The sequence below is a fragment of the Culex quinquefasciatus genome, chromosome 2, assembly GCF_015732765.1.
Source record: "Culex quinquefasciatus strain JHB chromosome 2, VPISU_Cqui_1.0_pri_paternal, whole genome shotgun sequence".
NCBI lineage: Eukaryota > Metazoa > Arthropoda > Insecta > Diptera > Culicidae > Culex > Culex quinquefasciatus.
Window position 1 is genome coordinate 173,979,810 of NC_051862.1, and position 27,972 is coordinate 174,007,781.

The 27,972-nt window shown below is 38.0% G+C and overlaps 1 protein-coding gene across 11 annotated transcripts; it reads left to right on the top strand.

Annotated features, from left to right (window-relative positions):
• Positions 1 to 27,481, top strand: LOC6033117 (CD109 antigen). 11 transcript variants are annotated; one of them, XM_038250571.1, is made up of 12 exons: positions 1 to 336; positions 4,631 to 4,817; positions 4,889 to 6,238; positions 6,303 to 6,554; positions 6,625 to 6,667; positions 15,606 to 15,612; positions 17,432 to 17,575; positions 24,777 to 25,084; positions 25,143 to 25,442; positions 25,501 to 26,810; positions 26,872 to 27,025; positions 27,088 to 27,481. In XM_038250571.1, exons 1-12 carry the CDS (start codon positions 251 to 253, stop codon positions 27,312 to 27,314), a joined length of 4,368 nt encoding a protein of 1,455 aa, XP_038106499.1. In that variant the 5' UTR covers positions 1 to 250; the 3' UTR covers positions 27,315 to 27,481. The 11 variants fall into 11 exon arrangements, with proteins under 11 accessions (XP_038106499.1, XP_038106493.1, XP_038106490.1 ...); XM_038250565.1 differs by lacking the exons at positions 15,606 to 15,612; positions 17,432 to 17,575 and adding an exon at positions 6,763 to 6,952; XM_038250562.1 differs by lacking the exons at positions 15,606 to 15,612; positions 17,432 to 17,575 and adding an exon at positions 7,125 to 7,332.
• Positions 27,482 to 27,972: the final 491 nt, after the last annotated feature.

Sequence of the window (27,972 nt, forward strand, 5' to 3'; positions counted from 1 at the left end):
GTGCGTTCGGCGATCAGTTCGTGTGAGACAGCCGCCGCGCGTGGATCGTTCAGAGTTGGAATTCGAGGGACCTTGCCGTAGTCATTAGCTAGTTAGTGTGATTTGAATAGCAAGTGATCACGTTTGTGCTAATATAATATACCGTGCGGGGAAAAGTGGTAGTTGGGGATTACCCGCAATAACTGGTGGAATATTAAAAAAAGGTGTAAGGAAAAGCTACGTGATTAAATCGGATTATCCCCTGTCCAGAATGGGACATCTGGACGTGGCCCATCTGCGGATGGCCACATCGGCTGTGATATGTTTGGCGCTGGTGTCAGTGTGCAGTGCCGAGGGGTTAGTATCCTAGTTCTAGGAACTGATAGTACGTTAGACTGTTCAATTATAAGCTCATTTTTACGGCACTCGAAGCAGCGTAGCAGTAAAATGGGTATTTCGAAGCAAAACTATGACCTGTGGCGACGTATTCAGCGATGACGAAAGCTTCCCATTGCGTTCGTATGAGCTTGTACGTACAGACTTGACTCAAAGTTGATCTGCCAGTTATGGTCAGAACGTGTTTCCTTGTGGGATCTTTGGCCGCGGACGAAACGATGTGGACAAACAAAACGAAGCTTCAACGGTGACTTTCGGCCATCAAACCGGGGTGTTAAGGGGAGACACTGACTAAGAGATGCGTCGGCGGTACCTCGCAGGTCGACGTTTGTTGTTGCTCTGAGTGGGTTCGCGATCGCGAAATCTGAATTCAGCGGTGTGACGCGATCTTCAAACAAATTACCTGCCGTCGGACACCTACGCGGTTTGTTAGTCATTGAAAAAGTTCTCGAGCCGTACAGGAATGCAATAAAACGGCCCTGCGGAACAACGAATGGGGGTTCCATATATGGTGTTACCGCGAATCACACCGGTTGACCTTGGGATGCAGCGGGGTTGAAGATCTTCACCAATACCTTGGCAATGGAGGAGGGATTATCGCATGCAGCGTTACGTAACGGATTGGTCTTGTTTTTGTTTATGGTCATAATTATATGTACAGACAGGGTGACCGGTACAGTTTGAAGTGTTCCGGTGAAAGGTGTCGCAGATTGATTGTCGTTTTTATGTAACGGCTATTCGATGAATATGTGCAACAGAGTGCGTGTATTCACAGTTGTTTCAACAGATGTAATTAGTATTGTGTTGAAATGGAATACCTTACTACGTTAAAATTGAGCAGATTTAGATCGCAACGGAGATTAATTAAACAACTAAAAATAGTTTCATTGTGAAATGTTTCTTATTTGTTTATATTAACGGTAGTGTTAGTAGTTTTTCTTACAATATTCAATCTGGACAGCAAGGAATAGTATGTGTGGAAAATACTTGCCAAAATGGCATGCGATTTGAATGTCTACGTGCCAGTAATTATTATTTAGTTTGAAATAACATTGAATAGTGATGATCCAGGATGTGCAATGCATATATTGGATTTCTGGGGTTCACCGATATCGGCTCAGTTGATCTTCCCTGGGCTGTGGAAAACTGGTATTTTGCTAATGACTAGTTTGGCTCTCGAAATAATTACGTTTATGGTGCAGATGACGGTGTCAGGTTTATCCAGATAGTAATTGAAATATTGTTTTTCTTCACTCACGATGTTTGTACTTTTTGTTCATATAAAACTGATGCAAATATTTTTCAAAGTTTTTGTCCTTCGGCTCTGGTCAAGGGTGGGGGGCAACAAATATTAAAATACAAAATTTTTAATAACAAACGATAGTCTCAAAATTTGCGTGAAAAAATGCTTAAAAATGCATTCTACACTAGTTCAGAAGTTTCGCAATCATTATTTTTCAAAAATGTAACTTTGACGAACACAAACATTTTAGCGAAAATTTTTTTTTTTGCAAAATCGAAAATTTTCAAATGTTCACAAGATTTTTGAATAAATTTAACTTTGTTGTCTGATTTTAATTAAGGGGTTACATAAATGTTGAAAATCACAAAATTTCATATTACAGAAAATTTATTAAATCAACTTAAAAGATGATTTTCAATCTCTCCTGAAAGTTTCATGAAGATATTTCGTGACAGAGGAAGAGTCGATTTAAGATCAAAAGTCTGACATGCGCAAAGCGAACTGTCAAACTTTGTAAGCGTATTTCTCCGAACACCGAGTTGATTTACGGATGCCACGATATCTCGAGATAGGATGGACCAAATTGGCTGAAATTTGAGGCGAAGACTCGCAAGACATATCCCGTGTGCATGACGAAGCCCGATTTTATTTTTTTTAAATACAAAAATCTTTTTGAAAATCGGCCTTCGTCATGCACACGGGACCGGTTTAATGAGTCTTCACCAAAACTTTGCGCCGATTTGGTCAAGGCAGTGGTGAGATATCGTGGCTCCCGAAAATGCTAACTTCATATAGCTGTAGGGTAGGGTAGTCATCAATGAGACACTTTTGGTTTTCAACTTTCAAAGATTTTTCTCATTTTTTCATCAGCATGTTTTAATGAGCTTATTGTTGCATTTTCTTTCTTTTAATGGGTTCTAACATTGACCAAAATATGAGATCGATCCGACATCTACAGCCAGAGTTATTCAACTGTCTCATTGTAGACGCACTTGGCAGGAACAATGAGACAGCTGGGGAACAATGAGACACACTACGAAAATAAAGATTTTTCTAGTAAAACATCATGTTTTTGTATTGTTCCATCGCAGGTAACTTGCCTTGAACATTTTAGAGCAATTTTGCCAACATGAAACTTTAATTAACAAAAGTTATACTAAAAAGTATTTAAATTTTGTAAAATTCGTATATTTATACCAAATAACTTTGTATTTTTGGTTAATTGAAGTTAAAACTCTTTAAATATGCCAAAAATCACTTTTAATTCATGTTTTGAAAGATTTCCATAGATTTTGAAAAGTTTCATGAAGAAAAATCAAAGTGTCTCATTGTTACCCATGAGCTGAAATGAGTGGGGAACAATGAGACAGTCCTGGATACTGGGTATATTCTAAATTTAGGCCAAACCTAATGAAAGGACATTGTAGCCCAACTCAATCCCTATGGAACGTCGAAAGAAATTTGAAGAAATATTAGTTTTGGTGTTAATGGCAGCCTACGAGCGAAAAAGTAATTTTTGTCCATAATTTACTTTTACACCCCAGAATCAAACATTTATGAATAACTTTTCAAGGGAGCGTCCATAACCAAAGCCACTATAATGGCAGACGTGTATCCAGTAGACACACCTTTCCCCCAAATATGAGCCTGATTGGTTGAAACTACGACTTGTGAGAGCCATTTTATCATTGTTCCCCGTGTCTCATTGATGACTACTCTATCCTATCTTGGCAATGATACATCCAAATGGCTTCAAATTTATGTTGTTGAGAGTTGGAAATGTATATTTTTATGTTTTGAAAACAGATTGAAAAATAAAATTAAAGTTTGTACTCAAACCAACCTCTGACATTTTTGCCGATTTACATGTATGTAACCTCTTAAGATCTATTTTCCGAAGACTTTAACTTTGTTGTTATCTGTTTACAGTTTACTCTGAATTTTATCTGAACTAATTTTAAATGGCGATGATTTTACTATGTGGTTTGAATTTAAGTATGTTTGGGATAACTTTGAAATGTTTTAATAAGTTTATGTATTTTCGTAAACTTTTGACTCAAAACCTTATGTAGAGGGTATAATGCATTGCTTTTGGTTTCAAATAATAAAAAAATCTTTATTTTCTCACCACTTAGACTCTTAGACTTAGACTATTTGAGACTAAAATTACTCATCTACAATCAAACTTACGCAAACTCTTACGAAAACATAAAAAAAGCAGGGGCAAAAGTGACAGACGCATCATTCTGCGATTTGCCATAGTAGATCAGGATTAACGTCCTAACTCTGGAACACCATGTTCACTAAACTGCAAATGTTTCCGTTTCTATTTTGATTTTTTTTTTTCAAAATTGTTGTAAATATTTAGAACCATTCTAGATTTTGGAATAGTTCAGAATACTATTAATGAAATTTTTCGAGAATACATAATTGAAAAGGGCAAATTCAATGAGAAACGAAGAGCAACCTCTTATAGCACATATTTTGAAACTAAAATAAAACCATACATTGAAAATTCAAAGTTTCTTTTTTGTGCTACAAGCATTTTGTTTTGTTTTGTTTTGTTTTTTTTTGCGGGGACCTGCGGTATAGGGGTAAACTTGGTTGCCTCTCACCCAGTCGGCCTGGTTTCGATCCCAGAAGGTCCCGGTGACATTTTTCGAGACGAGATTTGTCTGAGCATGCCTTCCGTCGGCTTCCCCGTCGGTTGGGTCGTTAACTCAGTCCAGGTCGTCGCCCTGGGTTCTGCCTCTGTGGAGTCGCTCGTAGGCAGTTGGACTCACTATCCAAAGGTCGTCAGTTCGAATCCCGGGGTGAATCAAAGCTTAGGTGTAAAAAGAGGTTTGCAATTGCCTCAACAATCAAGCCTTCGGACACCTAGTTTCAAGTAAGAATCTCGAGAACACCAAGGCAATGGTGTAGAGTGAATAATTTGATTTGAATAGATTTCTTTTTAGCATTTTGTTTTTGAAATGATACCATGCTAACAATGTTTCCAAAATTTTCTCATAGATTTTATTCAATTGTTGCCTCAAATCTGCTGCGACCAAATTCTGAATACCACGTGTCGGTTAACAATTTGAACATCGCAGACACCGTCCGATTTCGGATTACCCTGAACAACACCGACACTGGAGTGCCCGTGGCCAGCGAGGATGTGAATCTAGGCCCCGGAGAGTCTCGCCTGATTCCGTTCAGCGTAAGTGGAACCGCACAAAGGTGTGCACATGCATCGCGTTGGGTTTATATTGTACATTGTTATGTTTCCAGATTGGTGATATTCCTCAGGCCGAGTACGGCCTAACTGCCGAAGGGTTATCTGGGTTCACGTTCAGGAACGAAACCAGAATCACGTACCAGGCAAAGAGCTTCTCCGTGTTGGTGCAAACCGATAAGGCAATCTACAAGCCCGGTGATACGGTGCGATTCCGGGTGTTGGTTTTGGATCCGAACACAAAACCGCTGCAGAAGGTGGACACCATCAAGGTGCACATTACGGACGGCAAGAGCAACCGGATCAAGCAGTGGAGCGATGCAAAGTTGGTAAAGGGCGTTTTCGAGTCGGAACTGGCACTTTCCAGCGCTCCGGTGCTGGGTCGTTGGATGGTCAATGTGGAGGTATTGGAGAAGACCACTACGAAGGAGTTTGAGGTAGACGAGTACGTGCTGCCCAAGTTTGAAGTTACCATCGAGTCTCCCGGGATAACGACGTTCAAGGATGGCAAAGTTAAGGCGATTGTGCGAGCCAAGTACACGTACGGAAAGCCTGTGAAAGGAGAAGCTACCGTTTCGGCATATCCCGATTTCCGGTTCCATTATGTGCAACCGTTTGAACGTGATGTTATCACCAGGAAGACCGTCCCAGTAGATGGCAAGGGATCGGTGGAATTCGAGCTACGTGACGAAATCAAGCTTGAGGGTGATTACACAAGAGACATTGTGATCGAGGCTGTTGTTGAGGAGGAGTTGACGGGCCGTAAGCAGAATGCTACAACAAAGGTTAAGATTTACGACAAAAGGTACAAAATGGAACTGATTAAGTCTGCGGACAAGTTTAAGCCCGGACTACCGTACACTGCATGGTTGAAGGCTAGTTTCCAAGATGGAGCACCGATTCAGGACAGCGTTAATCAGGTAGAGGTTACACAAGAGTCAGGATGGCCAGAACGCAACACCACGAAACGTAGCTATACTCTGGACCAAAACGGAATGGCCAAGCTGGTGGTGAACACGGACATCGAAGCGGATTATGTTGAGTTTAAGGCAGAATATTTGGGATCTGTGTTCTACCTGGGATCGATTTCGAAGGGTTGGGTGAAAACAAATGCCTATGTCCGTGCAAAGGTCCTGACAGAAGTGCCCACCATCAACAAGGACGTTACCGTTGATGTCTCGGCTACGGTTCCGATGAAGTACTTTAGCTACCAAGTGTTGGGTCGGGGGGATGTTATTGTCGGTGGAACCATTCCCGTTCCGGATCGCACCCTGCACACCTTCCGCTTCCCGGCCAGCTTTGCGATGGTTCCCCGGGCAAAGTTGGTTGTCTCTTTCGTTCAGGACGATGGTGAGCTTGTCAGCGATAGCGTCGAAATTGAATTTGGCAATGATTTGCAGAATTTCGTAAGTAGTAAATAGATCATTAAATTGCAATCATCGTACAACGTTGTATATTTTGAAATTGCAGCTTAAAGTTACACTTTCCAAGGCCGAATCGAAGCCGGGCGAGGATGTTGACATTGTGGTGAACACGAACCCGGACTCGTACGTGGGATTGCTTGGTGTTGACCAGAGTGTCCTGCTGCTAAAGAGCGGTAATGACATTACCAGCGGGCAGGTGTTTGACGAGCTAAAGATGTACGAACAGCCCAGCTACGGATATTACAGGAGGAAGCGTTTCGCTCCGTGGCGCCACTATAATACCTACGATGATTTCAATGTAAGTGTGGGCGTGGTTCAACGGAATCAGTCAGTTTTAATTGTAATGGTATTATTTTGATTGTTTTTAGGATGTAGGAGCAACCATTATGACCAACGCCAATGAACCTCCACGTAAGTAAACTTTCATAGCCTCATACAATCTAAGCGTTTGTTAAGAATTCTACGGAATTTACCAAAAAATCGTTTGCGTAAATGATAAATTTCAGATAAGTTTGCATACCCCGTTGCCTTTTTTGGGACCGGGTTGACACCGATTCCTGCTCCATACTTTCCATCAACAAACAGACCTATTATTAGCACCCCAGCGAACTCGCAGGCAAGCAATGTCGGGTCGGATATAATTGTAACGGTTCGAAAACAGTTCCCCGAGTCCTGGATTTGGGAAAACGATTCAAAGTTCGTGCCAATTTGCTATTCTCATTAACCTTGCGAAAACTCTTTTCGTTTCTTCCGCTGGTAGACTTCTTGAACTGTATGTAACTAATTTTCCCAGTTGGTTTTTTGATTGTAATTGCAACAGCTCGGTATATGACAAAAGCTGAACCTTGATCAATGTTTCCTTTATCAGATGCAATGTACTTTTACGGACCAGTCCAAACTAGAGGAGGGTTTGGAGGTGGTTTTCAAGGTCGTGCGGGCATTATGATGCCGATGGCTTCATCACAATCATTTGCAAATAGGAGAGTTTCGTTCGCTCCCGTTTTGAAACGGGAATCCATTGTGGTTAGAAAAACTTTCCCCGAAACGTGGCTTTGGGAGGGCATATTTGAGGATAGGTGAGAAGCGAAGATTTTTTTTGAAGGGTCATTTAGTTGCATGTAACATGAATTTGTTTCAATGTTTTTGTCTTTAATCTAAAATCATGAGATTACACCAACATGCTCATTAAAGAAAAAATCTCTTTGTATAGATATTTTAATGTTATAACTCGTCCACAATTTTCCCCTTCGTCAGATGCAATGCATTATTGGCCTATCCAAAACAGACGTGTATTTGGAGGTGCCCTTCCAGGTCGTCCAGGAATTGTGATGGCGATGGCTCCATCGCCAGCATTTGCACTTAGGAAAGGCTCATTTGCTCCTATCGCCCAAAAGGCACCCGTCGTGGTTAGAAAGACTTTTCCTGAAGCTTGGCTATGGGAGGACATTGTTGAGGATAGGTAGGAAGTGCTAATCCTTTTATGTAAAATAGGCGGGGATGCATGTAAGAAATTCTGTTTCGGGGTTTTCTGTTTGGCAATATACCTAACGCAGTCATTAAAAAATCAGTGTTTTATGTTTTTCTCATTACATGCTTCCAGGAGTTTTTAATTAATCTACAGTAGACACAATATTATTTATGTTTAGGTTTTGATACTATAATGAATGTTTGTTATATATTTTTGTAACTTTTGAGCAAATTAAGTACGCAGAAATTTTATTAAATTTAACTGTGTTTTTTTTTTATCACATCTTTACAAAAAAAAATTAGTAAAATGTTTTTTTCTATTTTAAATAACGAAGGCGATCCAAGCCGAGATCAGAAATATTAAGGAACAGAATCAGATCATCTCAGAAGGCACTTGTTGTGGTTAGGAAAACATTTCTAGAAGTATGGCTTTGGGAGGAAATTATTAATCATGGGTAAGCGAGACTTATCTTTGCAGATAGAGGCATGTGTAAAGTTTGTGCTTTTGTTGTGCATGTTATAGTTTAAATTATTGCAAATCTTGGTAACAAGGCACAATTTTTTTAAATGTTGTGCTAGGTCAATTTGGCAAAACAAGTTTATTTAAAACAACATAAATAGCAACACAAAAACATAAAAATTTAAAATTTCAGCCGTGATTTTAATTTAATTTTTTAATAGGAAATGCTTGTTTGAATTTATCTGTGGTTTTCAATGATTGCTTTAATGAGTTTTGATTTTATAATTGCAATTGGAGAACGTAATTTAGCTTTAGCCATACTAAATTCAGAAACACAGTTATTTTGTGGATATTATCTTATTTTTGATTTATTTTTCAGATAAATGCATAGAATTGAATGCTCAAGCATGATAAATTTTGCTGTAACTTGTTAGCAAATTTGATATCTTCTAAGCAAGCATTTTCTCAGATTCATAAAATAATTTGGATTTGGATTTCGTTTCGGTATAATTAGAAAAAAGACAAAATCCTTCATCAAAATAATAATAATGGGCCAATGCCGGTGCTCTCTTTTGTAGGGGGAGCGGGGTTAATATGCACCTCCGGGGAAAAATGCACCCCCTGCTTTTCACGGTATTGGGAAGAATTTTCCGGGGAAAAAATCATGGAAATCGGAAGCTCAACATTGTAAAACCATGCTGGAAAAAAATAAGCATCGTACGATAAAAACAACTAAAGTTATTGGCAAAACTTTAAAATGTTGTGTTTTGATCTAATTTCCATTCAACTTTCAATATGATTTTTGGACAATATAAAAAGCAATTATTGATAATGTAAGTGTTGTTTTAGGGGGAGAGGGGGTAATATGCACCCCGGGGCAAAATGCACCCCCTACTTTTCTAGATATTTGGAAGAATTGTCCGGGGAAAAAATCATAGAAATTGGAAGCTTATTATTGCTTAACAATGCTGGAAAAATTTGAGCATCGTAGTATATAATCAGTTTAAGTTATTTGCAAAACATTAAAATGTTGTGTTTTTATCTAATTTTTATTGAACTTTCATTATGATTTTTGGACAATTAAAAAAGCATTTATTGTTATTGTAAGAGTTGAGGTAGATATGTTTTGCCATAAGCTTCATTATTCTGTAGATAGATGAGTCCAAAAACATCAAAAAATGTATTTTTAATTAGATTTTCTACAAAAAGTGTAGTCGGGGCAAAATGCACCGCTGTGAAGCTCCTTTGTAAAAACAGCGGTGTCATCTAGTGGTGACTAGTGAAAACTGCTTTTACCCGGTGCATTTTGCCTCAATGTTGTGGTGCATATTGCCCCGCATGATTGTTTGAAATGAATCAAAAATGTTTTTAGAAATTTGCTATTTTTAAACAATTTTGAGGGTTTTCATCACTTTTTTCACATGGATGACGAAGAATAATAGTTGTTTTAGAACATCTAACAAAATTCTTCCACAGAAATGCTGTTATAGTTGAGAAATCACAGTTTTCCCTTAGGGGGTGCTTATTACCCCCTGTCCCCCTACTAAGCTTGCTGGGATTTCTATCTACATAGAACAATTCGCGATTAAAAGCTCAAAAATTCCAACAGATGGCGCAAAGCATCGAAGAATGACGATTCAAATTTTCGCTGTTCGGTTGCATAGGAATGCAAACATAAAATTTAATTTACAGCTCTTAGAACAACTTTTGAGAAAAAATTCAAGTAGTACGAGTGTAAACTTTTTGCCCTCTATAAATTAACGCAATGAAAAAAATTGGAAAAAAAATAATTTTGAAAAAATAATATTGTTTAAAATGATAGAGCATCAAAAGTTAACAAAGTATCAGCTCGAATTTTTGCTCAAAAGTTGTTTTGAACGCTGGCTTGCATAGACATTTTTCTTAGCGAAACGAAGCTTTGAAGGGTGTTTGACATTAGTTTGTTTTTGTTTGATGGACGTTGCCATGATTCTCTCCCATAGCTGGGTATCAAGAAAAAATATATTTTCAATCGAGTCTTCATTTTGCATCGTTCTGTAAACTGATGATTCTCTTCCTTGACGGTCCCTTGGATATTGACAACCAGAGAGTTGACTGTATTACTCCATGTACCGATGAATTCTTCAGTCCCTTCAAACTGCATACTTCGATTGTCTTTATTCTCGATTTTTTCTCTTGCTTGAAGGATCTCTTCCTCGACGGTCCGTTGGATTCTATTTGCTTTAAATATCTATTCCGGTTGTCAATAATTTCACTTTCTCATGGCTTGCATAGACATTTTTCTTTGAGAAACAAAGCTTTGAAGGGTGTTTGACATTTCTTTGTTTTTGTTTGCTGGACGTTGCCATGATTCGCTCCCATAGCTGGTTAGCAAGAAAAAACAAATTTCCATAGAGTCTTCATTTTGCATCGTTCTATAAACTGATGCTTCTCTTCCTGGACGGTCCCTTGGATATTGACAACCAGAGAGTCGACTATATTTATAATTCGCAAAATTAAATTTTACATGCTAGAAAATTATGTTTTGTACAAAGCTGAATGCTTTCAAACCTTGATAATTTTTTTTTGTTTTTAACCAAAAAAATGTTTCAATAGTTTCTCATTACCAAGGCATTTTAGACGATTTAAAAAGTAAACAACACCGGTTAATCTTAAACTAAAAATGTGATGTTCAGAAAAGCTTGTGTGCTCTGAAAAACCTTTTTTTCCCTTGAAAAAAAATGGTCTTATTGGAGAAAATTTATAACAATTTTCCATTTAAAAAAAAAAGCGTATTTTGTAAAAGCGTAGGAAAATTTCAATGCACAAAGTTGCTTATTAAAAATGAAGTCGTGCTGAAAATATTTCATAGGGCTTTTTTTAATTCGAGAATGTCAAAATTAAAAAAAAAATATGTTTTAATGTTAAATAAAATCATATTTCAAAGAAGCTCAAATTATGTTCATATTGTTTTCACAATTTTGCTGATCGCATTTTTTTTAGTCTGGAAGGTATGACTTTAATTTCGGCGCCCTTTCTGTTTCAAATACCTAATGAAGATTTTATAACCGACAAGAATTTTTTTTTACGATCATCAATTTTGGCGCCCCCAACTGCGCCAACCCCTAGGTACGGCGCTGCGCACAAATAATGTAGAAGTGCGAGCCACCACGTCTGGCTATTTCTCCTAAAAATACTGATTTTAAAAGAATTGTTTTTTTTTTATATTTAGCTGTCGGGGAATGTTTCCTATGCAATTAGAATATTTCTGTTATTAATGTATAGCGTTCAGGGTTCTTTTTTGAATTATGGGGAAAAAAATTCAACCAAAATTATTCCTTCAGCAGCTGTGGCGACGATTATGCTGACGTCGACAACACTACCGTGCAGAATTAGATTACCTCAAAATTCCCTCCTCGTGGATAGAAAAACTTTTCCAGAAGCGTGGCTTTGGGAAGGCACTGTTGATGATGGATAAGCGTGACTCGTCTTTTTGCACACAGCTGTTGAGTCCGGTTATGGCAGTTTAAGGACAAAAATTTAAAACTAGATTGAATGTGAAGATGTTTGCACTTATTAGTTTTATTCCAAAAATGTGTAACTAAATTTTCATTGGTGACACCAATTCTTTGTTAATTAGGCACAATGTTTGAGGGATTTCTTGATTCAGGATTTGATGGTGGTATGGTACCGGTGATGGCAATGGCTGCATCTACGAAAATTCCTTCCCAAGTAAGGAAGTCTTTTCCGGAGTCTTGGATTTGGGACTCTATCGATGATAGAAATAGGTAAGAAGGACTTAATTTTGCTAAAGGTATTTGAGCATGTAGTCGTTCTCTGTTGATATTCACAGGTTAGGTTAGGTGTTTTTTACTAGTTTGGTTAGCTTGTTGGCTGCCTTCCGTTAGACTTCAATGTTCCATTGCTTATCAGGTGCAGTGTACGATGGACCTTATTACAGTCACTCGTTTGATTTCGATTCTGACGTTGTGGATGGCATAGCACCAATGATGGCGATGCCAATGGCTGAATCCAACTTTGTTGCTGCGAAACTTCCTGTCACAGTTAGAAAATCATTTCCTGAAACATGGCTTTGGAAGCATGTTGTTGAGGATAGGTAAGATAGTCTTTCAAATGTTTTGTGTTGCATGAACGGGATTTTTTTTCCGTGGGATTCAACTGGCGAGTTCACTATCATGTGGTCATAAGTTTTGTGTAGGCTTTGCATTTAATTAGGCTAAAATATGAATGATGTTTTGATTTCATCACCTGTAATACTACGACGATTTTTTAAAATTAATGATTGACGTTTTGTATGCTTGAAAAATGTTGAGGATTATCTTTAATGACAAATTTCACACTTTTATACAATTTTTTTTTGTTATAGAAAACCTTCAGTTCAGCTCGTACAGTAAGGAGGACGGGAGATTCCAAGATAATTTAGAATATAATCACTGGTCGCCCAGTCAAGTGGTCATACCGTCGCTTTTTTTTGCACAACCTTCTTTGCACGCGGAAAAGACCAACCTTCTCATTAAGCTGAAAAAAAATAGAAAAATTTTCCCCGAGTCTTGGATCTGGGATAATGTCAACGAAATTAGGTGAGAGTTTTGGTGTGTAAGCCGGTGTTTGTTTAGAGTTTTTTTTTTCGGAGTTTTGTGATTTCTTCGCCCAGAAAACTGGCTTACTGTTCAGTAGCCATACAAAGGATCTCATCTTGAGTGGTTTGCTAATCGTGGAGTTTGAATTTAAACTTTTCTCTATTGCACCTTTCAAAACATTTGACCGATCATTCAATTCTTCCCAATCGATCATTCGATTTCTTCCCAAGATCCAACATGGTACTATGAAGCGATGCCAGAAAGTTTTGAAGCAGCCGGCGTACCTGCAGTTGCATTTGCTAGCCCAGCAATACCAACAGATGATTCTGCTCCCGTACCGGTCAACGAGCTTGTTGTTAGAAAATCTTTCCCAGAGTCGTGGATTTGGGAGGACTTGAAAAATGACTGGTTTGTGTAATGTTTAAATGGCACTCTGCTTATCTTAACTAGATCTCATTGGAATATAGGGATTCGTTGTCTGTGCTGTATTACTATGTGGGTTCGTTCAAATATTAAGTAATACAAAATTTCAAACTATTGTATACCTCTCTTCTGCTTATCAAGTTTTCGATACAAAGTACGTACCGCACTTGAATTTGATAACTATAATTTGAATGAACTCAAGGATGTATTAACAAGTTTAGCTTTAACCTTTTTCCTAATTGTTTCTTTAATGTTTTCCTACGTTGGCAGTTATAGAATCATTTGTATACTTTAAATCCAATTCACACTGGGTAGTCCAAATACGTTTTTTAAAGTGTTCAAAAAATATTCCTTGCAGCCCCTTTATTTATATGTAAAATAATGTTTTAACAGGATATGCGAGCCAATTCAGTTTAGGTTAAACGTAAGTTGATCTGCCAAATAAGTTTCAGCTAGATTGTAACTTAACATTACTTATTTGTTATATACGAGGTACAATATACCATAGTATTATTCGATTTCTAAAATTGTGGATTGCCATGAAACCGTTTTATAAAACATGATGGCATGATTACGGCATTATCTCTTTCGACAAATCATTCATAGTATTTTCTTTATAGGAAAACAGCAAATGACTATTTGTAGAGGCCCGTTTATCCCGGATAAAACAAACTTCCAAAAACAACATGATCGTATTCCACGACCGCATCGTTTAACTCAAAAATTGTCCAAGGAGAAAAAAAATCGGATTTCAATGAAGTTGAAAATAATTAGAAAAGAATTCCCCGAATCTTGGATCTGGGAGAATTTGAACAAGTATAGGTGAGGGATGAATTTTTGTATTTTCTAGCTGGTTTTTGTTTGAGGTTTATTTTCTGGGATTGTTTGATCATCGGAGTGTTTTTTTCTTCAACAAAGTACAATGTTATAACTTTAAGAAATCCGAGGGTTTTGCTTTGATCAAAACAAATGTTCTTTATTTATGTGTGTGTGTGCAACCAACCAAACGGGACCACGCGGCGCTTCTTACAAATTGAGTTGTTTCCATGTATTTTTAGATCTACATTCTATACATGCAAATAACTCGCATAGGCATTTGGAAGGTGTTAGCTCTGCCGAGCTTCGGTGACCCATTTCTACGCTGGCTAGCCGAGCGCGAGGTACTTCAGCTTTATCGACAAGCCCCGCCCTGAAGAACGTTTAGACTAATCGGATTCAAACGTTATTTAGAACTTCCGAACCCTTGTCAAATGGACAAGGACCCAGCGCGTATATAGTTGATGGTGGTAACAGTATTCCTAATTTCAGTCATAGCTCACCAAGTCGAGAAGGCACAGTGGTTAGCATTTTTGCTTACCAATCCAAAGGACGGGGGATCGAACCCCGACTCGAGCGACTTTTTTCGTTCATGTTCAGAGTTTCAAAATTATTATTTCCTATACTTTCTCGTTGGGAGCAGATGGGAATCGAACCCAGGACCATTCGCTTACAAAGCGAACACCGTGACCAGTCAGCCACGGCCGCTCCTAAAACAAATGTTCTTTATTTAGATGTAAAATGAAGTGTGTTAAAGATTTTCAAAAACATTTTTATTAAAAAAAATGTTCTGTTTTACAGAGTTTTAATCTATTAATTGCACTTTTGCTCTTTAAACAGTAAACATTTCTCAGTATGCTGCATACCTTGAATCATTTAAATCATTCATTTCTTCCTAAGAACCATCATGGATAGCATACGATAGGATAATGCCACTAAGTGTCGGGGCTGCTGGCGTTCCCGCAGCTGCATTTGCTGGTGTCGCAGTACCAATCGCAAGTGCTGCTCCCATGCCGGTCAATGAGGTTGTCGTAAGGAAATCTTTCCCAGAGTCGTGGATTTGGGAGGACTTCTCAAATGACAGGTTTGTTGATATGGAATTTCTGTGGTACTTTTCATGTAATCAGATCTCTCTATAATTAAAGGCTTCATGTCCATGTGTATTAATATAGTCTGCTTGCTGCATTGCTTAAACAGTATCTATTGGGAAATTCTTTGTAGACCATTATTTCTTAAAAAGACGAGCATTCTTTTTTTGTGGCACAATACTAAAACATACATACATACATTATAAAGTAATGTAATTATTACAGTTTTATATTCTTTTTTGAATATATTAAAAAAAACTTCTAGTTTCTGTAATTAAAAAAAAAATCAGGCAATCTTTTCTGATTTTTTTTTTCTACTGTTGAACTTGACATAGCTCTAAGACTAGCTTCCGATTTTAAAGTTGCACCTGCATAGATTTTGGGGTCATCTTGAAGGACATGTAATTTCTGTTTAGTTAATCAAAAACCATTCGATTGTTTAAAAAAAATCTATAAATCTTATTTTTTAAACATACAAATTTCTGAAAGTCTTTAAAAATTCTTATTCAATTTAGATTATATTGTGGAGCAGTTCTCTAGGATTTCGGTCATTCGATTTTTTTTGTATTTTTTAATCCGACTGAAACTTTTTTGGTGCCTTCGGTATGCCCAAAGAAGCCATTTTGCATCATTAGTTTGTCCATATAATTTTCCATACAAATTCGGCAGCTGTCCATACAAAAATGATGTATGAAAATTCAAAAATCTGTATCTTTTGAAGGAATTTTTGATCGATTTGGTGTCTTCGGCAAAGTTGTTATGGATGGACTACACTACACGGTAAAAAAATTTGGTGATTTTTTATTTAACTTTTATCACTAAAACTTGATTTGCAAAAAACACTATTTTTAATTTTTTATTTTTGATATGTTTTAGAAGGCATAAAATGCCAACTTTTCAGAAATTTCAGGTTGTGCAAAAAACCGAGTTATGAATTTTTAATCAAACTGATCGAAATTTTTCAACTTCATTTTCGATGTAAAATCAAATTTGCAATCAAAAAGTACTTTACTGAAATTTTGATAAAGTGCACCGTTTTCAAGTTATAGCCATATTTAAGTGACTTTTTGAAAATAGTCGCAGTTTTCATTTTTAAATTAGTGCACATGTTTGCCCAGTTTTGAAAAATATTTTTGAAAAGCTGAGAAAATTCTCTATATTTTGCTTATTTGGACTTTGTTGATACGACCTTTAGTTGCTGAGATATTGTTTAAAAACAGGAAAATTGATGTTTTCTAAGTTTCAACCCACCATTTTCTATCGTCAATATCTCAGCAACTAATGGTCCGATTTTCAATGTTAATATATGAAACATTTGTGAAATTTTCCGATCTCTTCGAAAAAATATTTTGGAATTTTCAAATCAAGACTAACATTTCACAAAGGCCAAACATTCAATATTACGCCCTTTTAAAATGTTTGTCTTGATTTGAAAATTCCAAAAATATTTTTTTCGAAAAGATCGGAAAATTTCACAATTGTTTCATACATTAACATTGAAAATCGGACCATTAGTTGCTGAGATATTGACGATAGAAAATGGTGGGTTGTTTGGGTGAAACTTAGAAAACATCAATTTTCCTGTTTTTAAACCTTTGCATTGCAATATCTCAGCAACTAAAGGTCGTATCAACATAGTCCGAATAAGCAAAATATAGAGAATTTTCTCAGCTTTTCAAAAATATTTTTTCAAAACTGGGCAAACATGTGCACTAATTTAAAAATGAAAACTGCGACTATTTTCAAAAAGTCACTTAAATATGGCTATAACTTGAAAACGGTGCACTTTATCAAAATTTTAGTAAAGTACTTTTGATTGCAAATTTGATTTTACATCGAAAAATGAAGTTGAAAAATTTTACGACCAAAATTTCGATTTTTGAAAAATCAGTATTGATTAAAAATTCATAACTCGGTCAGTGATTTTTGCACAACCTGAAATTTCTGAAAAGTTGGCATTTTATGTCTTCTAAAACATATCAAAAAAAAAAATTAAAAATAGTGTTTTTGTAAATCAAGTTTTAGTGATAAAGTTAAATAAAAAAATCACCAAATTTTTTTACCGTGTATTATTTTTCCAGTGTAGTCCGTATCCATACCTACAACTTTGCCGAAGACACCAAATCGATCAAAAATTCCTTCAAAAGATACAGATTTTGAATTTTCATACATCATTTTTGTATGGACAGCTGCCGAATTTGTATGGAAAATTATATGGACAAACTAATGATGCAAAATGGCTTCTTTGGGCATACCGAAGGCACCAAAAAAGTTTCAGCCGGATTAAAAAATACAAAAATTAAAATTGAAGAAAAAAGACCGATTTCGTAGAGAATTGCTCTGTGGACATAAGAGTTGCCGAAGAAGCTGAAAGTCCTATTTACTTTGAAAGTTTCATGGCCACTCCAGACAGTTCTCCAACTGAAATAACAATTCGTAAGAAATTTCCAGAGGCATGGATTTGGGATTCGGAATCCTTAATCAGGTTCGTTTGATGTTTATTTCTATTGTGTTCCATTAGAACACGATTTTGGTCACTACTTTCTATTCTCCACCTTTAAAAAAAACATTTTTCGACTGTTTCATGACTACTAGCAATTCAACATTCATATAAATGATTAACACTTTTCAGCAATACAAAAAGAATTAGAACAACTAGAGGCGTTTGAAGAGTCTGAATCTCTTTCGAATCGAGTTGAAGACTCATTTGAAAGTACAAATGTTGTCGAAATACGTCGCAGCTTTCCAGAATGTTGGATCTGGGACAATCTTAAGAATAATGGGTGTGTTATTTTGCGTTAATTACTTGAATTGTCTCTCTAGCATTCTCATAGGTTTCTTTGTAGTTTAGTTATTTTTTTATTTCAACCTTTCAGCTCTTCGTAGATTAGATTTTAAGGTTATTACCAGGGCTGCGGAGTCGGGTCATATTTCAAACGACTCCGACTCCGGCATTCTCAGATTAGCTGACTTCGACTCCGACTCCGACTCGGGCTTTGAACAAATGGTTGGCTCCGACTCCGACTCCGACTCCGGCCTACCAACTCTAGCCGACTCCGACTCCAACTCCGACTCCAGCTTTCAACAAATGTTTGGCTCCGACTCCAACTCCGACTCCGACTCCACATGTTTTTAAATGTTTCAAAAGTTAGTTATCTATTATAAGTTAATTATTTTTAAAACATTGATAAATAGGATTATTTAAATACTCTCTAAGCGTCATGTTTTTCTCAAGAAAAATAAGTTAAGTAAAAGTAAAGTAAAGTAAATAAACGGAAAAAAGTTTCTAGGTTACAAGTTTTATACATTATGAAAACAGAAATAAAAAAATATCTTCAGTTTTAGAGGCATTTTGAGAAGAACAGTTTTGTAAGTAAATTTGGATTTACTTGCTTAACCTCAAATTTGAAAATATTTTTTTCAAAGCTAATAAATTTAAATATTAAATTGTGATTTTTGAATGAATAACTTAAAAGAAATCTGGCCTTAATGATCTATTGAACATTAAAATTCAATTTGCTCACTTTCAGGCTGACATTTGTAAGAAGCACAGTGACAGGCATCTTGTTTTTTAAATTACAATTTTAAACGAAACTTTTTTTGTTTTTTTTTTTTTTAAGACGTACATGGACATCATGCCATGGCTGAAGGAGATTATTATTGCAAATCAATGTGTCTAAACAATTTCTTCGTGGAAAGGACGCTTAAGATGTCCTTTTCAAATATCTGTGACATGTAAAATATTTTAACCTGGAAATTTTTAATTTATTTTAATTTTAAAATTGTATATACTTTAAAAAGGAGGTGCACGATACTTCGTGAATCTTCACCTAAAACGAAGCTTTATGGATGATCTTGCGCCTCCATCAAAATATATGAAAAAACTTAAAATATAATAAAAAACTTACTTAATCCACCTATGTGGTTGGTGCCTTCCTCACTCTTTTCCAACAATGGGTGATATGTAAAATGATGGGTTTGGACACAAAATTGATCCAAAAAAACACACATATCACTCAAGGGCTCATATGTGGCATTATAAGTGGTCAGAACTCGAGACAGGGATGGGTCGGATGATGGATCCGGACATTGTTTACATACATTTTAATGAGATACGGCTACAAAAAAAGTACATAAATATCACATAAGTGGTTATAACTCGAGACAGGGTTGCCAGATCTTCAATGTTGTAGATTCGTTGGAAAGGTCTTTCAATTACCTAACCAACGATGGGTCGGATGATGGATCCGGACATTGTTTACATACATTTTAATGAGATACGGCTACAAAAAAAGTACATAAATATCACATAAGTGGTTATAACTCGAGACAGGGTTGCCAGATCTTCAATGTTGTAGATTCGTTGGAAAGGTCTTTCAATTACCTAACCAACGATGTGTCGGATGATGGATCCGGCCATTGTTTACATACATTTAAATGAGATCCGGCTACAAAAAAGTACATAAATATCACATAAGTGATTATAACTCGAGACAGGGTTGCCAGATCTTCAATGTTGTAGATTTGTTGGAAAGGTCTTTCAATTACCTAATCAACGATGGGTCGGATGATGGATCCGGACATCGTTTACATACATTTAAGTGAGATCTGGCTTCAAAAAAGTACATAAATATCACTTAAGTGGTTATAACTCGAGACAGGGTTGCCAGATCTTCAATGTTTTGGACTCGTTGGAAAGGTCTTTTCATAACCTAACCAACGATGGGTCGGATGATGGATCCGGACATTGTTTACATACATTTTAATGAGATACGGCTACAAAAAAAGTACATAAATATCACATAAGTGGTTATAACTCGAGACAGGGTTGCCAGATCTTCAATGTTGTAGCTTCGTTGGAAAGGTCTTTCAATTACCTAACCAACGATGTGTCGGATGATGGATCCGGACATTGTTTACATACATTTAAATGAGATCCGGCTACAAAAAAGTACATAAATATCACATAAGTGGTTATAACTCGAGACAGGGTTGCCAGATCTTCAATGTTGTAGATTCGTTGGAAAGGTCTTTCAATTACCTAATCAACGATGAATCGGATGATGGATCCGGACATCGTTTACATACATTTAAGTGAGATCCGGCTTCAAAAAAGTACATAAATATCACTTAAGTGGTTTTAACTCGAGACAGGGTTGCCAGATCTTCAATGTTTTGGACTCGTTGGAAAGGTCTTTTCATAACCTAACCAACGATGGGTCGGATGATGGATCCGGACATTGTTTACATACATTTTAATGAGATACGGCTACAAAAAAAGTACATAAATATCACTTAAGTGGTTATAACTCGAGACAGGGTTGCCAGATCTTCAATGTTGTAGATTCGTTGGAAAGGTCTTTTAATTACCTAACCAACGATGTGTCGGATGATGGATCCGGCCATTGTTTACATACATTTAAATGAGATCCGGCTACAAAAAAGTACATAAATATCACATATGTGGTTATAACTCGAGACAGGGTTGCCAGATCTTCAATGTTGTAGATTCGTTGGAAAGGTCTTTCAATTACCTAACCAACGATGGGTCGGATGATGGATCCGGACATCGTTTACATACATTTAAGTGAGATCCGGCTTCAAAAAAGTACATAAATATCACTTAAGTGGTTATAACTCAAGACAGGGTTGCCAGATCTTCAATGTTGTAGATTCGTTGGAAAGGTCTTTCAATTACCTAAACAACGATGGGTCGGATGATGGATCCGGACATTGTTTACATACATTTAAATGAGATCCGGCTACAAAAAAAGTACATAAATATCACTTAAGTGGTTATAACTCGAGACAGGGTTGCCAGATCTTCAATGTTGTAGATTCGTTGGAAAGGTCTTTCAATTATCTAACCAACGATGTGTCGGATGATGGATCCGGACATTGTTTACATACATTTAAATGAGATCCGGCTACAAAAAAGTACATAAATATCACTTAAGTGGTTATAACTCGAGACAGGGTTGCCAGATCTTCAAAGTTGTGGACTCGTTGGAAAGGACTTTCAATTACCTAAATAACGATGTATAACATGATGATGTTTGGTTCAGTTTACTGCCATTTATTCATCTTCCGAAAATATGCGAAAACACATTTTTATACATAACTTTTGAACTAGTTATCGAAACTTCAAACAATTCAATAGCACCGTATGGGACCCTAAACCAAGTCGAATGCGACTGGTTTGGTCAAAATCGGTTCAGCCAGTGCTGAGAAAACTGCGTGACATTATTGGTCACATACACACACACATACACACACACATACCCACACACATACACACAGACATTTGTTCAGTTTTCGATTCTGAGTCGATATGTATACATCAAGGTGGGTTTTCGAGCTTTTAATAAAAAGTTCAATTTTAGAGCAGGATTATAGCCTTACCTCAGTGAGGAAGGCAAAACAAATATCTACAAGTAAAATATTTTCTAGGTCACAAATATTTCATTTTTTTAAGGTGCATTGATTTGAAATGATTATCACCTTCCGTCATATTGGCGTAAGACATACAGCATGAGAAAATTCGTACCAGTTGATAATATTTTGATTCTGTTTTGTTATTTATAATATTTGAAAAAGAAATTTAAATTCTATATTTTGTTCTATACATTTTTTTATTAGTTCATTTTTGTACTGAATTCTAGAGATTTGTTCAACGATAATTTGCAACGATATCAAAATAGTTTACCTAAAATCAACATCAAAATCAACAATCAATGATTATTTCAAATTTGTTTCAATTTCTTTTGACATTTTGACTATCGGGGTAAAAGATAACTGTGTGTGTACTTTTTTCAGAAATAAGTGGATGAAATTTGGTCAAATTTGAATTGAAAGGAAACATAAATATAGTCTGACTACATAACCAATATTTTTTAATATTTTTTGAAATATGATACTACATACTTGGGTAAGAGGTTATCATTTCGTGATTATAGTGTAATAACACAATTAGGGATTTTCAATCCCAATAAAAAGCTTCAAATACATAATGACATCTGATAAATCAATTAAAAATATAAGTTGTTTTGTAAATTAAGCTGTTATATAGGAAATACTGAACAATAAAAAAACATATTTTTTGTTGCATTTAAGATAACTCCGGCTCCGACTCCGACTCCGGGTTATCATAAATCTTCGGCTCCGACTCCGACTCCAACTCCAGCTCATAAAATTTAGCCGACTCCGGCTCCGACTCCGACTCCAGTTTTTCGAGTCTTGACGACTCCGACTCCGACTCCGACTCCAGGTCCCCAAAAAGACCCGACTCCACCGACTCCGGCTCCGACTCCGGCTCCGACTCCACAGCCCTGGTTATTACTTCCTTCATACAATCATCATTCCATAACATGCTGATGATAGTATTATAAAAAAAAACTGATCGATTGCATGATCAACTTATACATTTATCAATTGCTTGATGGTACAATGGGAATGTTATTGTGTGAGGAATGTTTACAGTATCAGGAATTGTTTATTTTCCAAACACTTCAATGGTATAAAATATTCAAAACATCTAAATATTTTTTATAGGGAAATATTTTCTACGACGGTTGAATGTCTCTAAGAAACGAATAGTTAGTGTTATATCAGCTCATCAGCAGTTGAACATCGTACCGCATCGTAAATCATTTCCAGAGACTTGGATGTGGGATAGCTTAACTTGGTTTGTACTTATTATTTGGGATTGATATGGTGTATGCGGAACATAAATAATAAGGAATGGTTACAACAGATATGTCACTTGAAAGATGATCAAATCCATATAGAAACAATTTTTTTTCTAAAGCTCTGTGGATGGATTTCCAATGAATTTGTGTTAACCTAGGAGAAACCGTTTGATTAAATGTTGCACAGCATACACCGATCATTATGCAGCGTTTTCCGTCATATTTAGTTGTGTTTTAGGATTTTTTCTCGACTTAATTTTTAGTGTTCTTTTCTAGATTTTGCTGATTTCAATGAAATCCCTTCAACAATTTAATTTATGCCATTTCAATTTATAGATCGTATGATAGTGTACAAGAAAACGAGCTTTGCTCGTCCGTTAGCCGTACCGCAGCTTGAAAGCGCAATTGCCTTCTCCGATAGTGTTGCCCCTCCGGGAGCAACAAACGGTGATGTAGTAGTTCGAAAATCATTCCCCGAATCGTGGATTTGGGAAAGCATTGATGGGTTAGTATGTTTGTTTTAATAGTCTTGTGATTTGCAACTGCAAGTGCATGGTGTTAGGTGGAGTGCTTGAATTTCAGCGTGGACTTGCAAATTTCGTCTATGAGTCTACTGTTTTCTTTATTTGTATTGTGAATAACAACTCGATTTTAGCAGATTGACAATATTGTATTTGCAAAGTATATAGTGTAGAGTTGAGTAAATTTGGTGAGCTTAAATGGCAATTCCAGGAATGTTTACAAATCAAGTTACATATGTTAAGAGCAATTTCGAGGATTTCGCTTTAGAATTCGGGATGTACCTGGACGATCAATCGAGGGCTGATATCCATAATGACTTGCAAATCACTACAGCCGTTCCAGTGTATGCCGCCGGCGCCGGAGGATTTGGTGGTTCGGGACTGACGTTGCGAAAAGATTTCCCAGAGTCGTGGATCTGGGATACCGTTAACGAGAGTAGGTTCGTAGCTTTCAGTTCTCCGAAGCCTGCGGACTTTGGGCCGTTGTGAATGTTACGTCAGCTCCAGGGGATCTAACCGGTGATGGTCATCGCAATACAGAGCTATTGTATTGTCCCATGAACAGTCAGGTTCGATGACGGCCGTAGGAAGTTTAAAGAATTGAATAATAGTATTTGTGAACTCAGAAATACTTTGAGTTAGTAGTTAAAAGTGTAAACAAATAGGAGTTTATCGACATATACAATTCTTTCAGCAAACGACACATCCTCCCGATTGCCTCCGATCACGTACAAGGTACATCGGGCTCCGGATGGAACCCCTCTGTACACAGTGATCGAGAAGCAGCCGCGTTCCCAGCCAGAACATGTGTTCAAGACCAACACACGGCCGCCGCTGGCGGGACCGTACGCATTCAGCCGAATTCCGAAGCCCCACAAGAACATTCCGCGTTTATTCCTCTCCCAAGAAATTGCCAACACGTGGCTGTTCGAAAGTGCCTACTCTGGGTAAATATTATGCGTGTCGTGGTGGAGCCGCAGCTAACAGAAGCAAGTGCGAAACTAATTGGCGTGATAATCCATTTGTATAACTGAAATAAATAATATTGCTGAAGTGTCGTCCATGCTGCTGCTGCTAATTATCCGCACACACCAAATACGCATTAATTCAAGGTTGGAGCCAGCCGCTTTGCATGTGGCAAGGGCACCATGCTGAATTCCCTTGACCCAGGGAATGGTAATCCCAAATTTACACTAATTGACTCAAAAAGTAGGAAGTGGAATCTCATAAGATCCGAGGAAGATATCCTTAATCGCATTGTCATTTTTCATTTCATCACTACTGTTTAGCTTGATGCATTGTCCTGTTCTTGGTGATTGGTTCGTCTCTTCTGTACCTAACATGTGGTGTTTGGAACCGTTGTGTCTTTGGGACTTTTATCACTACTGTGCGTTAATTTGCATGCTTTAACACAAATTTGCTATTTGTTCAAATATGCTCTCAAAAGAAAGATCTAACTCAAATCTCATCGGTGCAGCTTTAGCGGCCAAAAGACCATCACCAAAAAGGTTCCGGACACGATCACCTCCTGGATCATCACCGGTTTCTCGGTGAATCCCGTCTACGGTCTCGGATTGACCCAACAACCACGCAAGCTGAATGTGTTCTTGCCGTTCTTCGTGTCCACCAATCTGCCGTACTCGGTGAAGCGTGGTGAGATCGTATCCATCCCGGTGGTCATCTTCAACTACATGGAATCGGGCCAGACTGCAGAGGTAACGTTCGACAACAGCGAGTACGAGTTCGAGTTTGCCGATGTGGAGAACGAAATTCATGAAAATTCGAGTAAGATAACTAGCAAACAATTAAATTCTCAATGCATTAATATTGCAAACCCTCACAGAAGCGGAAACGTCCCGCAAAAAGACCGTCGAGGTGCCGTCCAACAGTGGCCGCACGGTTTCGTTCATGATTCGACCGACCAAGCTGGGACACATCACGATCAAGGTAACCGCCACGACGGCACTGGCTGGTGATGGAGTTGAGAGACAGCTGCTCGTAGAACCGGAGGGACTTCCGCAGTTCGTGAACAAGGCCGCGTTCGTTGATATGCGATCGGCTCCGGAAGTGATGAAGAACTTTACCGTCGAGGTGCCGAAAAATGCCGTGCCTGATTCGACGCGCGTCGAGGTGTCGGTGATTGGTGAGTGCATAAAGTCGTTTTAAAGAATGCCCGAAATCAAACATTTTTCAATTTCTAGGTGACGTGCTGGGATCTACCGTGCAGAACCTCGACTCGCTCATCCGAATGCCGTATGGATGTGGTGAGCAGAACATGCTGAACTTTGTTCCGAACATTGTCGTTCTGGATTATCTGAAGGGAACGGATCAGTTGACCAGCAAGATTGAGCAGAAGGCAAAGAAGTTTATGGAGTCCGGCTATCAGCGAGAGTTGACCTACCGACACGATGATGGATCGTTCAGTGCGTTTGGAAATTCAGATCCTAAGGGTAGCACGTGGTTGACGGCGTTTGTTGCCCGTTCGTTCAAGCAGGCTGCCAGCCATATCAGTGTCGAGGAAGCGATCATCGATAAGGCTTTGGAATGGCTGAGCGACCAACAGGCCTCCAACGGAAGCTTCCCAGAGGTTGGTAAGGTTTCGCACAAGGATATGCAGGGAGGATCTGGCGAGGGAATCGCATTGACCGCTTACACGCTGATCGCGTTCTTGGAAAACAGGAATCTGCTTCCGAAGTATCAGAACATCGTGAACAAGGCAGTGGATTACGTTGCACGTAATATCGATGGATTGAACGACGTTTATGCTCTAGCAATTGCCGCCTATGCGCTGCAGTTGGCTGATCACAGCTCGAAGGACTTTACCCTGTCGCAGTTGGACGGCAAGGCCACAACCGATGGAGACACCAAGTGGTGGCATAAACCAATCCCGGAAAGCGACAGCAAGAATCCTTGGTACGGAAAGCCAAACTCGGTGAATGTGGAGATGAGTTCTTACGCCATGCTATCGTTCTTGGAGGCCGGTTTGGACACTGATGCGTTGCCAATTATGAAGTGGCTGATCAGTCAGCGTAACGACAAGGGTGGATTCCAGTCGACCCAAGATACGGTCGTTGGACTGCAAGCTTTGGCCAAATTAGCTGCAAAGATCTCCTCAAAGAACAACGATGTTACGATCGTTGTTTCGTACAATGAAAACCAGCAACGTGAGATCAAGGTGAACTCCGAGAATAACCTGATCCTGCAAAAGTTTGAGCTTCCTTCCACTGCGAAAAATGTAGACATCAAGGCCACTGGACGTGGATTTGCTATCGTGTCGCTGGGATACAAGTACAATATGAACGTAACTGGAGAATGGCCACGTTTTGTGCTGGATCCTCAGGTGAATAAGAACTCCAATCAAGACTATCTTCATTTGTCGGTTTGCACTAGTTTTGTTCCGACGACGGGCCAAAACAGTTCCAACATGGCAGTCATGGAGGTTGGTTTCCCAAGTGGGTTCACCGCAGATTCGGATACGCTACCGTCGCTGGAGAACATGGACTACATCAAGGCGAGTTTGTGATATTCGTACCGTATTTCCTCCTATTACAATTGTGTTGAATTACTTACAGAAAGTGGAACTGAAGGACGGCGACACGATCGTGGTACTCTACTTTGACAGTTTGGACCGTAACGAGTTGTGCCCAACGATTTCAGCGTTCCGGACGCACAAGGTAGCCAAGCAGAAGCCTGCTCCGGTGGTCATCTACGATTACTACGACAACTGTAAGTAGATCCAGCAGTCTATTCTAAGCAGTTTTATTTTAACCATAAAATTTCATTTGCAGCTCGTATCGCTCGCCAGTTCTACGATGGACCCAAGTCGACGGTGTGCGACATCTGCGAGAATGAAGACTGTGGCGAGTCGTGCTCGATCCGGTCACAGAAGCAGCGTTCTCCCAAGGATGACAACGGCACTGCGGATGTTAGGGCAGTTAGTGGTGCTGTTACAGTTGGTGCGTTGTCCACGATGCATGTGTTGGTGGCTGTTTTATTGCTGAAAATGTTTTACTAAGAAGTGACGTGATGAAAGTGGATGCTTTATCTACCAAAAGAAGGACTCGCAATAATTTTGCAGAATTCACACGATGAAATAGCTAGATTATTGCGATTTCATCTTTGATTTTAAAAGTTTAAATTGTAACATACAAATTTATAATAAAGAACCAAACTAAATTTATAGCTTGTAGCGATTACCGATCCTTTTCATGAATCACAATCCTTTTGACTCTTGAGCAATTCTCTACGAAATCGGCCGATATACTAAAAAGGCTGTTTCGTGTAATTGGTTATCCAATGCAAGGATCCATACAATTATGGCTGCTGAACAATAAATTGATAAGGTTTTCTAATTACAAGTTTTCGCATAATATGGGGTTGCGTATTTCATTTTTCTTCAAGGTTTATATGAAGATTAAGGGTGGTTCATCGCTTTTTCGTATAAGTCTATTTTTAAACGAATAGTACAATAAAAACAAATTGAATTGAATACTTTTCTCTGTTTAACGATTTCTTGCGAAATTGTATAGACTTCGATCGATAATGCAGACGACTTGAGTCTGTCATTCCACAATCTTGTCCATATGAAATCGTCCTCCATAATGGCAGACGGGACCAGCATTCCAAAAATGCGAGTTGTAATCACGCCAAGAGTTCATATAAAAATATTAACT